The 14,553-nt window shown below is 39.5% G+C and overlaps 1 protein-coding gene across 1 annotated transcript in view; it reads right to left on the bottom strand.

Moving 5' to 3' along the window:
• Window positions 1-14,553, bottom strand: part of AGPAT4 (1-acylglycerol-3-phosphate O-acyltransferase 4) — a 290,880-nt gene that overhangs the window by 34,514 nt on the left and 241,813 nt on the right. The window contains exons 6-7 of the mRNA XM_053710931.1: window positions 7,856-7,958; window positions 1,268-1,343 (exon numbers count right to left, since the gene is read on the bottom strand). Of these exons, the coding sequence (XP_053566906.1) occupies window positions 1,268-1,343; window positions 7,856-7,958 (179 nt within the window). The remainder of the gene's footprint in view (window positions 1-1,267; window positions 1,344-7,855; window positions 7,959-14,553) is intronic.

The following is a 14,553-nucleotide window of genomic DNA, read 5'->3' as shown; positions in this document are numbered from 1 at the left end:
TTTATTATTTTATTAGGTATATGTTTGTAAACCACCATATTAAAGATTGTATTATGTTATTTTACTAAGAATTGCATCAGAAAGAAGTACATTTGTTTACATAAATAAATTCTATTGTTTTATAATAGTTTGTTGTATCTTAATCATGAAAGGTCCACTGTGACTTCCATGCCACTTTAAGCTAAATAAAATAACCTATGTATACACTTACTTAGTTGTCCCATTCATTAACTAAAAATACTACCTCTTTTTTCTGTTTTTATATTTTATTTTTGCTGACATAACCTACTGTTCATTGCTCTTGTGGCGCCTCAGTGCCTGTCAATTAGGGTATATGGGAGCAGGCACCATGCAGAAGCTTTTGGCCCCACCCATGAGTTCCTGTAATTGCACATCAAAGCAGTTTAGCTATTAGGTAATTTTCTTAAAATTTATATAAACAAAATTAAAGTGGAATTGACAGAATGACCTAACAGAGGAAAGGACAACAAAATAAAGTTTAAGAATAAAAAATATGGTCCATTTCACAGGACTTAGTTTCAGTAAAACTGAATTATTTGATATGTATACAATTGAGACTATGGGGTAGATTTATCATAGTGCGGATGGACATGATCCGCTATAGTGATCATGTGCGCCGCACATCGATAAATGCCGACAGTATATGCTGTCGGCATTTATCATTGCACAAGCAGTTCTGGTGAACTGCTTGTGCAATACCGCCCCCTGCAGATTTGCGGTCGCTAGCATGGTGTGTCAATTAACCCGATCATATGTGATCGGGCGAATTGATGTCCGCGGCCTCAGAGAATGCGGAGGAGTTAGGGAGCAACAGTCTTAAGACCACTACTTCTTAACTCCTGTTTCCGACGGAAGGCTCATGCGGAAACAGCTGAATCAAGCTCCATTCAGAGCTTGATGAATCGGGCCCTATGCATCTCTCTGGTGCTTTTCATCTTACTCTCTACTTCCTTAACACACATCTGCCTTTGTCACATTGAAATTCAGTTCCTCCTGTATGCAACTGGCTTGTTTATGTCTTCTGTTGATCCAAAGCATGTATTACTATGTGTATATGTAGATATGTGGGACGTACAGTAAGCTGCTACATAAATACTATTTTAAATTGTTTTATATTGAGGTGTATACTTTTCTTTTTATTGAAAGAATGTTTTCACTGGTCTAGAAAGTTAAAAAAAATATCATAACATTCCAGTTTGGCCCTTTAATAAAAAGGTTGGACATTGTGGATATATAAATTACTAACCTTTTCCTGGTAGAGCTTATGAAGCCAACTGGCACACTCCTGTTCATCTTCAGGTATTTCCTCCAATGGGATCCGCCTGTGTATTAAACAAAATATGTAAATGCGCTAAAAAACTAAAGGCATTCAAATTCATGTCTGTATATGACGACATGGATATCTCTGCAGTCATATTTTAGATTTATTGCTGTAAATTTAAATTCTCTAAAGCCTTTTTATGGATGCCTGTAGTAAAGGTTTCATAAGAATGTTATCAATAGTATCTTTGAAAAAGTTAGTAAACGGTAGAATTTTCTCATGAGATGTTCAGTGCAGCATTTGAGGGAATACATCATTTGTATGGAAGAGTATTACCTACATTTGTGGTCAAAGTTTCTTGGGTGACAGAGAACAAAAGAGTTATGTTTATCAGGAGAAGAGACAAAGTATTATATTCTGGGCAACAAGGTCCAGATTACTAGAAGATGGTAGCAAAAATATGTTTCATCAGAAAAAAACAGAAGAACTTTAAACACCTTAGTATTGGGGTTTTGTGTTTTTTGAGTGTTTAGTTTCTCTCTCTCCTATAATCTAGAATGTAAAAATAAATATTTTCAATTTATCTGAAGGGAAGTAGTGGAGAATGGTTCATTTGGTGGTATTGTGTGCCTAAATTAATTGCAATGTACTATCCCTCCTCCTCTGTCTATGTGTGTGTGTGTGTATGTGTATATATATATATATATATATATATATATATATATATATATACACACACATACACAGATACATATATACATATATACATACAGTACATATATACACACACATATATATATATATATACACACACATACACAGATACATATATACATACAGTACATATATACACACACATATATATTTGATTATTTATTGTTAATTTTTATTTTTTAGCAGCGCAATTTGATGGCACTTTACAAATGAATTATGAAAATAATTAATTGTAGGTAAGTAGATTAACAATATTAAGTTAACATAGTATTTATAAAGTCTATCAGCAAACATAGGCCTAGATTTGGAGTTCGGCGGTAGCCGTCAAAACCAGCGTTAGAGGCTCCTAACGCTGGTTTTGGCCGCCCGCTGGTATTTGGAGTCAGTGATTAAAGGGTCTAACGCTCACTTTTCAGCCGCGACTTTTCCATACCGCAGATCCCCCTACGCCATTTGCGTAGCCTATCTTTTCAATGGGATCTTTCTAACGCTGGTATTTAGAGTCGTTTCTGAAGTGAGCGTTAGAGCTCTAACGACAAAATTCCAGCCGCCTGAAAATAGCAGGAGTTAAGAGCTTTCTGGCTAACGCCGGTTTATAAAGCTCTTAACTACTGTACCCTAAAGTACACTAACACCCATAAACTACCTATGTACCCCTAAACCGAGCTCCCCCCACATCGCCGCCACTCGATTAAAATTTTTAACCCCTAATCTGCCGACCGCCACCTACGTTATACTTATGTACCCCTAATCTGCTGCCCCTAACCCCGCCGAACCCTGTATTACATTTATTAACCCCTAACTTGCCCCCCACAACGTCGCCGCCAGCTACTTAAAATAATTAACCCCTAATCTTCCGACCGCAAATCGCCGCCACCTACGTTATCCCTATGTACCCCTAATCTGCTGCCCCTAACATCGCCGACCCCTATATTATATTTATTAACCCCTAATCTGCCCCCCTCAACGTCGCCGACACCTGCCTACACTTATTAACCCCTAATCTGCCGAGCGGACCTGAGCACTACTATAATAAATGTATTAACCCCTAATCCGCCTCACTAACCCTATCATAAATATTATTAACCCCTAATCTGCCTTCCCTAACATCGCCGACACCTAACTTCAATTATTAACCCCTAATCTGCCGACCGGAGCTCACCGCTATTCTAATAAATGTATTAACCCCTAAAGCTAAGTCTAACCCTAACACTAACACCCCCCTAACTTAAATATAATTTTTATCTAACGAAATAAATTAACTCTTATTAAATAACTTATTCCTATTTAAAGCTAAATACTTACCTGTAAAATAAATCCTAATATAGCTACAATATAAATTATAATTATATTATAGCTATTTTAGGATTAATATTTATTTTACAGGCAACTTTGTAATTATTTTAACCAGGTAAAATAGCTATTAAATAGTTAAGAACTATTTAATAGTTACCTAGTTAAAATAATAACAAATTTACCTGTAAAATAAATCCTAACCTAAGTTATAATTAAACCTAACACTACCCTATCAATAAAATAATTAAATAAACTATCTACAATTACCTACAATTAACCTAACACTACACTATCAATAAATTAATTAAACACAATTCCTACAATTAAATAAACTAGCTAAAGTACAAAAAATAAAAAAGAACTAAGTTACAGAAAATAAAAAAATATTTACAAACATAAGAAAAATATTACAACAATTTTAAACTAATTACACCTACTCTAAGCCCCCTAATAAAATAACAAAGCCCCCCAAAATAAAAAATTCCCTACCCTATTCTAAATTAAAAAAGTTACAAGCTCTTTTACCTTACCAGCCCTGAACAGGGCCCTTTGCGGGGCATGCCCCAAGAATTTCAGCTCTTTTGCCTGTAAAAAAAAACATACAATACCCCCCCCCCAACATTACAACCCACCACCCACATACCCCTAATCTAACCCAAACCCCCCTTAAATAAACCTAACACTAATCCCCTGAAGATCTTCCTACCTTGTCTTCACCATCCAGGTATCACCGATCCGTCCTGGCTCCAAGATCTTCATCCAACCCAAGCGGGGGTTGGCGATCCATAATCCGGTGCTGAAGAGGTCCAGAAGAGGCTCCAAAGTCTTCCTCCTATCCGGCAAGAAGAGGACATCCGGACCGGCAAACATCTTCTCCAAGCGGCATCTTCGATCTTCTTCCATCCGGAGCGAAGTGGCAGGATCCTGAAGACCTCCAGCGCGGAACATCCATCCGGACCGACGACTGAACGACGAATGACTGTTCCTTTAAGGGACGTCATCCAAGATGGCGTCCCTCGAATTCCGATTGGCTGATAGGATTCTATCAGCCAATCGGAATTAAGGTAGGAATTTTCTGATTGGCTGATGGAATCAGCCAATCAGAATCTAGTTCAATCCGATTGGCCGATCCAATCAGCCAATCAGATTGAGCTCGCATTCTATTGGCTGATCGGAACAGCCAATAGAATGCGAGCTCAATCTGATTGGCTGATTGGATCAGCCAATCGGATTGAACTTGATTCTGATTGGCTGATTCCATCAGCCAATCAGAAAATTAATACCTTAATTCCGATTGGCTGATAGAATCCTATCAGCCAATCGGAATTCGAGGGACGCCATCTTGGATGACGTCCCTTAAAGGAACAGTCATTCGTCGTTCAGTCGTCGGTCCGGATGGATGTTCCGCGCTGGAGGTCTTCAGGATCCTGCCACTTCGCTCCGGATGGAAGAAGATCGAAGATGCCGCTTGGAGAAGATGTTTGCCGGTCCGGATGTCCTCTTCTTGCCGGATAGGAGGAAGACTTTGGAGCCTCTTCTGGACCTCTTCAGCACCGGATTATGGATCGCCAACCCCCGCTTGGGTTGGATGAAGATCTTGGAGCCAGGACGGATCGGTGATACCTGGATGGTGAAGACAAGGTAGGAAGATCTTCAGGGGATTAGTGTTAGGTTTATTTAAGGGGGGTTTGGGTTAGATTAGGGGTATGTGGGTGGTGGGTTGTAATGTTGGGGGGGGGGGGTATTGTATGTTTTTTTTTACAGGCAAAAGAGCTGAAATTCTTGGGGCATGCCCCGCAAAGGGCCCTGTTCAGGGCTGGTAAGGTTAAAGAGCTTGTAACTTTTTTAATTTAGAATAGGGTAGGGAATTTTTTATTTTGGGGGGCTTTGTTATTTTATTAGGGGGCTTAGTGTAGGTGTAATTAGTTTAAAATTGTTGTAATATTTTTCTTATGTTTGTAAATATTTTTTTATTTTCTGTAACTTAGTTCTTTTTTATTTTTTGTACTTTAGCTAGTTTATTTAATTGTATTTATTTGTAGGAATTGTGTTTAATTAATTTATTGATAGTGTAGTGTTAGGTTAATTGTAGGTAATTGTAGGTAGTTTTTTTAATTATTTTATTGATAGGGTAGTGTTAGGTTTAATTATAACTTAGGTTAGGATTTATTTTACAGGTAAATTTGTTATTATTTTAACTAGGTAACTATTAAATAGTTCTTAACTATTTAATAGCTATTGTACCTGGTTAAAATAATTACAAAGTTGCCTGTAAAATAAATATTAATCCTAAAATAGCTATAATATAATTATAATTTATATTGTAGCTATATTAGGATTTATTTTACAGGTAAGTATTTAGCTTTAAATAGGAATAAGTTATTTAATAAGAGTTAATTTATTTCGTTAGATAAAAATTATATTTAACTTAGGGGGGTGTTAGTGTTAGGGTTAGACTTAGCTTTAGGGGTTAATACATTTATTAGAATAGCGGTGAGCTCCGGTCGGCAGATTAGGGGTTAATAATTGAAGTTAGGTGTCGGCGATGTTAGGGAGGGCAGATTAGGGGTTAATACTATTTATGATAGGGTTAGTGAGGCGGATTAGGGGTTAATAACTATTATAGTAGCGCTCAGGTCCGCTCGGCAGATTAGGGGTTAATAAGTGTAGGCAGGTGTCGGCGACGTTGTGGGGGGCAGGTTAGGGGTTAATAAATATAATATAGGGGTCGGCGGTGTTAGGGGTAGCAGATTAGGGGTACATAGGGATAACGTAGGTGGCGGCGGTTTACGGAGCGGCAGATTAGGGGTTTAAAAAAATATGCAGGGGTCAGCGATAGCGGGGGCGGCAGATTAGGGGTTAATAAGTGTAAGGTTAGGGGTGTTTAGACTCGGGGTACATGTTAGGGTGTTAGGTGCAGACGTAGGAAGTGTTTCCCCATAGGAAACAATGGGGCTGCGTTAGGAGCTGAACGCTGCTTTTTTGCAGGTGTTAGGTTTTTTTTCAGCTCAAACAGCCCCATTGTTTCCTATGGGGGAATCGTGCATGAGCACGTTTTTGAGGCCGGCCGCGTCCGTAAGCAACTCTGGTATCGAGAGTTGCATTTGCGGTAAAAATGCTCTACGCTCCTTTTTTGGAGCCTAACGCAGCATTTGTTTGAACTCTCGATACCAGAGTTAATTTTATGGTGCGGCCAGAAAAAAGCCCGCGGAGCGTTAACAGCCCTTTTACCGCCGAACTCCAAATCTAGGCCATATATTGGTATCAAAGTTGTAGACCTCTTTGTGAATGGTTGTAGAACTCTACTTTGAAAACCAAGAGACCACTTCTCAAAAGCTCTCTGCTCAGGTGAGATCCTCTTAAAATGTTTGTTGGTGCTACAAGATCCTTTATGGCATTTTCTAAACGTGTGTTCCTTACAATTCTGTATGCAAATGAGATGCATTACATTACAGTATTGTGCATAATAAATAAGCACTTTAGAAAGTGTATTTAAAGTATGATCTAAAAATCACAAAGTACACATTAAAATCTGTATTATTATCACTCAATAAAATGTGCATTAAAGATATGCAGGTAAAATGTGTTTAAAAACATTGTTTAATGTACAATGTAATTTCAAAATAGGGAGATAAAATCTTACCAAAAAGTAAGAAATTAAACACATCATGTATTTTTTTTATTTCACTTGAAGAGTAGGCTGAACAGGAATGTTCCTTGAGTACATATGAAGTTTTCTCATAGGTCTTACATTTTTTGATGCAGGACTCACGGTTATATTTCACCAAATGTGAGCTATCAAGCTTCTCTAAAAAAATGCAATGCTCTTATTGCCTTGATACAAAAGGGCACACAAAACTAGAAGTCAATGCAAGTTAAAGAACAATGAACAGCACATTTTAATTTGTATGTGCTTCCCAACAAATGTTGCTATCAGCTAGAACTTCCATATTCAGCCTCGTTTTAGAGAATTGAGCGATATCTGACCATGTTAGGGTACATATGATGATTTCACTCTATGCCAGAGAACTTTAGAGAATTGGACCCCAAGGGGTAGATTTATTAAGTGCCAGATGGACATGATCCGCTGTAGGGGATCATGTCCGCCCGACATCTCTAAATGCCGATAAACAAGAATTTCTAGTGAAATGCACATTCGCTGCCAATCAGCTGCTATCAGGGGGTGTCAATCATCTCAATCGTTTCTGATCAGGATGATTGCTGTCCGCCACCTCAGAGTTGGTGGATGAGTTAAGGAGTAGCGGTCTTACGACCACTGCTTCTTAACTTTTGTTTCCGCGTAACAGCAGCATTCGCAGCTTAATAAATCGCCCCCCAAGAGTTAATTAAGTGAAAGCATGTGACTGGCCCAGGCATTATAACCCAGTGCAGAGCAAAAGAGCAAGTTATGCACATAAGCAAGGAAACTTTAATACTTCAAATATATATTGTATTTTACTTATAAAAAAAAATATTTTGCACATAAAAAGTGTGACTTTCATATACCCATTTGCTAGCTATGTACTATGTAAAAAAGGGGTAAAGTAGAATTGAATTCCTTACCTTACATACATATCTGCATGGTATTTCTTTCCATTTAAAATTCCAAGCAATGTTGGGTTTTCATTATTTCTGAAATTGAGGGTAGCATCATAAACAGCAGAAACTGTAAGACAAAAATGAAATATTACTGAAATAGATCTGTCTAAACATTTACAAAATCCATCAGTTTTAAATGCATATAGCAGTATTCACATATTTTAGAATAAATGCTGCTTACGGCCCAAAACATTTCATAAGCAACAGTAGAAAATAAGCCCTTCTTAAATTTTTTTTAAAATGGTTTTATTCTAGTAGAACAAAGCTGGGCTTATGGTCATCACATTTGACTTTATAGTGGCACGTCTATGGTTACATATTTACAATTAGCAAAAAACAAATACATTTCAGCTTACACCCAAATGGGCACCAAATGCTTTCACAAAGAACACACAGGAGAATAAAATGGCTGCTGATGTAGAAGTAAAAAAAAAAATAAAAAAAAAAATAATAGTAACGTCAACAAAGATCAGAAGGCTACATATCCCACTAAGTGGTAAGGAGCAGTCATTGCTCTGAAGTAGAAATCCCCAGTAGTATAGCTAGTATAAAACACCCTGTGGTTACATTTTCATTTTGGTTTCTAAATGAAACTGACAATTATCGGCAAAACCCAAAAACATTAATTATCCTGACCACTACAAATCACCCTATCACAATGTCCCTACAAGTATAAACCATCTGCACCAATGAAAACCATAACACAATCACAACAATTGCAATTAAACCTCTAACTCTGTATCCTAACAAAACAATTAAACCCCTACCTCTGTATTCTACCAAAACAATTAAACCCCTTGCCACCAATCCCATCACATCATAATTAACCCCTTTGCCACAATTTACCACATTGCTTCTCACTGGAGTGCCACTCACCAACCACCCTTGTAGAATTGACTACCCCAGCGATGGCAGCCTTGGATACACAATTATTCAGCACCCAAGAAAAGTGGTTTTGGGTAAAGCAGCACAAGGCCACAGTTTTTGTCTTTCTTTTACCATAACATTTATTCTGCAGCACAGTATTGAAATCTGTCTCTAATCTGCTTAAATTTATATTTAAAGTAAAGTAAATACATCATTGTAACCAAATGATATACACCAATATACACTGTGCATATGGGCTGATATGAATATAGACTGTGAGTCACATTTCTTTACCATTGATTGTTTTTTTATTCTCGCAGTGAGGTCATTTATTTTATTTCCTTATTAATATTCCTAGTGAAAAAAAACACTGCATATTCATGTATACAGTCATCACACCATACTAGAATGGTGATAGTCTTTCATTATGGTGTTACAGTTTATACTTTTCTAAATATTGAAAACAGTGTGTAATTAATCAAAATACTTAAACAAATCAAAATAAAATGAGATTAAAAATTATGAAATGAGGAAAGAATATGATAAGCATTGAAAATTACCTATTTTCTTCATAAATGGAAAGAGTCCACAGCTGCATTCATTACTTTTGGGAAATTCAGAACCTGGCCACCAGGAGGAGACAAAGACACCCCATCCAAAGGCTTAAATACCTCACCCACTTCCCCCATCCCCCGTCCCAGGAGGTTGGCAGAGAAGTTTCAGAGGTTTTTTGATTAGTCTCTTATGAAGGGTAGTACTCTTCGACATGGGACTGGAATTATAAGTAGTCCTGTCAGTCTCTCAGTGAGAGCCTGGACGAAAGTTAGAGTCCGGAGATGTCATTCTGCAAAACCATCCTGACTCATATTAACAGCTCCACAAGCAATCAGCGTTGATGAGTTTTGCTGCCTGCTTTCTTCTCTCAAGTCCATGGCGACGCTACTATCTGTCACACTTGAAGGGCTGTGTTCCTGTTCCACAGCGTAGATTCCGGTAAGATCGTTTCATTTTACTTTCATTATGAATGTACTGTAATACAAATGTTTCCCGAGAGGCTACCACCTTGCGGGACTAACTTTAACACAGGGTCTCAGTGAGGTGCCTTCTGTATCTTGGAATAAAGGGCTAATATCTCCTGAGGGGGTTATTGAACAGGGTTTTTTTTAATCATGTTTGTTATGTGATTCTGTCTGCTAACGTGTAGTGAAACTCAGGTTCATGGCTATTTTTTAACATAACGGCCTTTGGAAGTGACGTGTCCTTTACGTTTGGGCGCAGTTTTTCATGGACTGCACGGTTCACTTTGTGACCGGGTGTGGTCACGTTTTGGCTCTTCTTTTCCACATTCCCGACCATGTGGCGACGGAGAAATTCTGGTCCGCTAGTGTCTGGTTCATAAGAGGTGGTGAGTGCCCCAGCCATTGCGAGGCTAAGGTGACATTTAGATTTTTCTTATTGGTCCATTTTTTATTCAGTATCCCAGTTATGGAGGATTCTGATTGTTTGGAGACGGATGTCTCTGATTCAGATTCTACTTACGAAGAATATGAATTTGCCCGGGGGATACATGCCCATCAGGTATGTTCCAAATGCTGTTTTAGAGTGCTCAACTCCTCAGGATCGGGGAATCAGGGGCCCGCTGAGCCATCCGCCACTGGGGACTCTGTCTCCCGAGTGGTGAGTTCCCTACCACCAACTCTTACTATGCATGCAGGTAACCCAAACGTTGCTTATTCTTCTCTGGAAGGTGTCTTTTTCCCACTGGAGGTTACGACACGGTTCCGCATGGCCATATCTTTGGCTCTGGCCCATCTGCACCTCCCGGGAGTGTGCTTACGATATTGTACATGTTCCGTTAACTGGGGCTCACCAGTTGTAGGATCGCCTGGTCCAGTTCAGCCCTCCGGGGGAACGACTGCCCCTGAGGCTTCAGGGGGTCAACCTTCGGGGCCGAGGTCATCCTTTGCTCCGGCGGAGGTATGCTGTGCCTTTCGTTATAGACTGGCGTGCCTTCGTGTTCTACTGATGCACGTTTTGGCATTGTTAGAAGATCCCATCCTTAACGGATCTGGGTATTCTCAGTCTTCCTCTTCGAATGGGGATGAAGTAATCGTCTTTTAGTCTTGTTTATTTGAATATCCTTTCCAATTCTGAGCTTGGAAGAATAAGATCCCTTTTGGGCTGGTCCTGCGGGTGTGTCCGTTTCTTCCTGGGCAATAACCTACGGGTTGCCCTCTTTTTATTTTAATCCAATTAGGATGGATTTTATTTGATTTATGGCTCATGTTTGTTATATTTTTTCCTTTGAGAACTTTTTTCTCTGGAATCGATACTTTTTTCTCTGGAATCGATACTCGCGACTTTTGTGGTCGCACTGTTTACTTCTAAGAAAGTTTGTTCAAGAGTGAGGACGTGTTTAGTCTTATGTTTGTCTGTTGTTTATCTATCCCTCTCAGGGAGTGACTCTATGTAATAGAATATACAATTAAGTATAGGTACTTCTGATCTGCGTTAGAAATAATAACTGCTAAGTTACAAAATATTTGAGTAAGTGATGTGAAAATTGTGTTCCATATCATTCATACTATTATTTTTATTAAAGAATCGATAATGTCAAAAAGAAAAAATAATTATCATTCATACAAATGGCTTGAGCCAGATTAAAAACACTATAACCAAGTTAGGTAGTAGGATTCCCAAATAAGTATGATGAATGATGTGGTATGCAATTATAACAGCCAGCAGATAGATATAAGTATAAACTAAGCCCTTACAATCCGAGGGCTAAGATTAAATTATCATTACCACCTCGGATTGTAAGGGCTTAGTTTATACTTATATCTATCTGCTGGCTGTTATAATTGCATACCACATCATTCATCATACTTATTTGGGAATCCTACTACCTAACTTGGTTATAGTGTTTTTAATCTGGCTCAAGCCATTTGTATGAATGATAATTATTTTCTCTTTTTGACATAAAGATTCTTTAATAAAGATAATAGTGTGAATGATAAGGAACACAATTTTCATATCACTTACTTAAATATTTTGTAACTTGGCAGAGTTATTATTTCTAACGCAGATCAGAACTATCTATACTTAATTGTATATTCTATCACAATTACTTTGTTAGTTGTTACCTGTTTTTGATTCTGATTCTGCGTCAGGAAACTTTAATTCATATATACCAAGATTGAATTAATCTATACTTGTAATACTATTCTAGTTTTCCTGTTCACTCATACCCTGCTTTCCCCCATTCTGTACTGTATTTAAGTGACTGTATGTGATCTTGACAGTGCTGGGGGCCCTTGGTTTCAGGCTGGTCCTGACTGGGTACAAATCCTTCCGTTTTGAGGACTATTTCAGACACGTGGCGCCTGTTCTGCCTGGCTGGTCCGGTTAGGGCGCCGAGTGCTTCACATTATTATTTGTGTTGGTTTCCTTGTTTTAATTTTACAAGTTTCAGCTAGCATTCTGAGAGGACTTGATGGTCCGTGGTTTGCCTAGGGGCATGGGGGATTGGGTTCAGTCCTCATTAGCCTTTCCAATCTGGTCGACTGGGACTCCGTTGAGATCTGCTGCGACATACTCAGTTGATTCTGATTTTTTTCGGAATTTAAAGTGTTTCCTTCCCATGGTGGGTTGGAGGTTTGGAGGATTTAGGTCCTTCATGCCGCCATTTCCTGGCGGTCTTTCCTTTTCAAGGTCTCTTTGGGATTGTCCTTTTAGGGCTTGTTCCTTTTGAGGCTCTCTTTCTTCGGGTCGAGACTTTCTGGACTTTGTCCGTTTTTTTCTGGCGGTTTTGGCCATTTATTTTAGGAAGTTGAGGGCCGTGCAACTTTTTTCTACTTCCCAGGAGTTAGTCTTCTCCATATCAGGGATGATAGGCTGTGTTGTCTCCTTTTCCAAGCTTTTGCGTAGGGGATTTTTCTACCAGGGTTCGGGATGCTCTGCATTCTTCTTCCTTGGATGTGGTCCTCCAGAAAGGTAATCTGAGAGGATAATGGAGACTAGCCTTCTTCTACTCTCTCTTCGGGTGACTCTGTTCTCGTTATAATTTCCCTATGTCTTGGACTTTATGTGCGTTGTCCTTGGTGCCTTTGGGCTCTAGAGTAATTGCGTGAGTTTGTCGCAGCCTAGCACCTTGTTGGGGGGGGGGTGTTGACCTCCTGCTAGGGGTGTTCTCTTCCCTTTGGGCTGAGAATTACGAGTGAGTCCTGTACCCGTATAATATAGGGGTCGGCGATGTTAGGGGTAGCAGATTAGGGGTTCATAGTGATAATGTAGGTGGCGGCGCTGTCCGGTCGGCAGATTAGGGGTTACATTTTTTTATTAGAGTGGCGGCGATGTGGGGGGGGCCTCGGTTTAGGGGTACATAGGTAATTTATGGGTGTTAGTGTACTTTAGAGCACAGTGGTTAAGAGCTTTATATTCACGCGTTAGCCCATAAAGCTCTTAACTACTGACTTTTTTTTGCGGTTGGAGTCTTGTCAGTAGAGGCTCTACCGCTCACTTCTCCCAAGACTCCAAATACCAGCATTAGGCAGATCACATTGAAAAGATAGGATAAGCAATTGGCGTAAGGGGATCTGCGGTAGCCTGGAATCACGGTAGGGAAGTGAGCGGTAGACCTGTACCTGCCTGACTCTAAATATCAGCGGGCGGCCAAAAGCAGCGTTAGGAGCCCTTAATGCTGCTTTTGACTGCTAACGCAGAACTCTAAATCTAGGTGAATGAAAGGAACCACAATCTCCTGATTAAAATTCTTGTTTGAATCAACCTTAGGTAGGAAACCTAATCTAGTACGTAGAACCACCTTATCAGAAGAAAAATAAGATAAGGACAATCAAACTACAGAGCCGAGAGTTCTGAAACGCTCCGAAGCAATAAGAAACAACACCTTCCAAGATAACATCTTAATATATATGGAAAGCATAGTTTCAAATGGAGCCTGCTGAAACTCTAAAAACAAGACTACAGAGAGGAGTAACAGACTCAAACACAGGCCTGATCCTAACCAAGGCCTGAGAAAAGGAATGCGCGTCTGGCGAATCCACCAAACGCTAATACAACAAAATAGACAATGCAGAAATCTGACCTTTCAGAGTACTGGCTGAAAAACCCTTCTCCAGACCCTCCAGGAGAAAGGACAAAATCCTAGGAATCCTGACTCTACTCCAAGAGTAATCCTTAGATTCACACCAATACAAATATTTACGCCATATCTTGTAATAAACCTTTCTAGACACAGGCTTACGTGCCTGAATCATAGTCTCAGTAAACCACACTTAGATAGAATTAAACATTCAATCCAAGGTGGGGGGGTGACATCTCCACCAGATCTGCATAACAGATCCTGCGAGTCAATGTCGGTGCAATGAGGACCACCAACGCCCTCTCTAGACTGATCCGAGCAATGACCCGAGGAAGAAAAACAAACGAGGAAAAACGTATGCCAGACGGAACTTCCAAGGAACTGCTAGCGCATCTAACAATACAGGCTGAGGATCCCTTGATCTAGATCCGAACTTTGGAAGCTTGGCATTCTGCCGGGATGCCATGAGATCCAACTCCAGCTCTCCCCACTTGAGAATCAAGCTGGAAAATACATCCGAATGGAGCTCCCAATCCCCCGGATGAAAAGTCAGTCTGCTCAGAAAATCAGCCTCCCAATAGACCACTCCTGGAATGTGGATTGCAGATAAACAGCAGTTGAGAGTCTCTGCCCACCGAATAATCTTGGCTACCTCTGTCATAGCTAAGGAACTCCAAGTTCCTCTCTGAAGGAT

Source organism: Bombina bombina, chromosome 4 (genome assembly GCF_027579735.1).
Source record: "Bombina bombina isolate aBomBom1 chromosome 4, aBomBom1.pri, whole genome shotgun sequence".
Lineage (NCBI taxonomy): Eukaryota > Metazoa > Chordata > Amphibia > Anura > Bombinatoridae > Bombina > Bombina bombina.
Note: the sequence above shows the minus strand (reverse complement) of the source record. Positions and strands in the feature narration are given on the sequence as shown.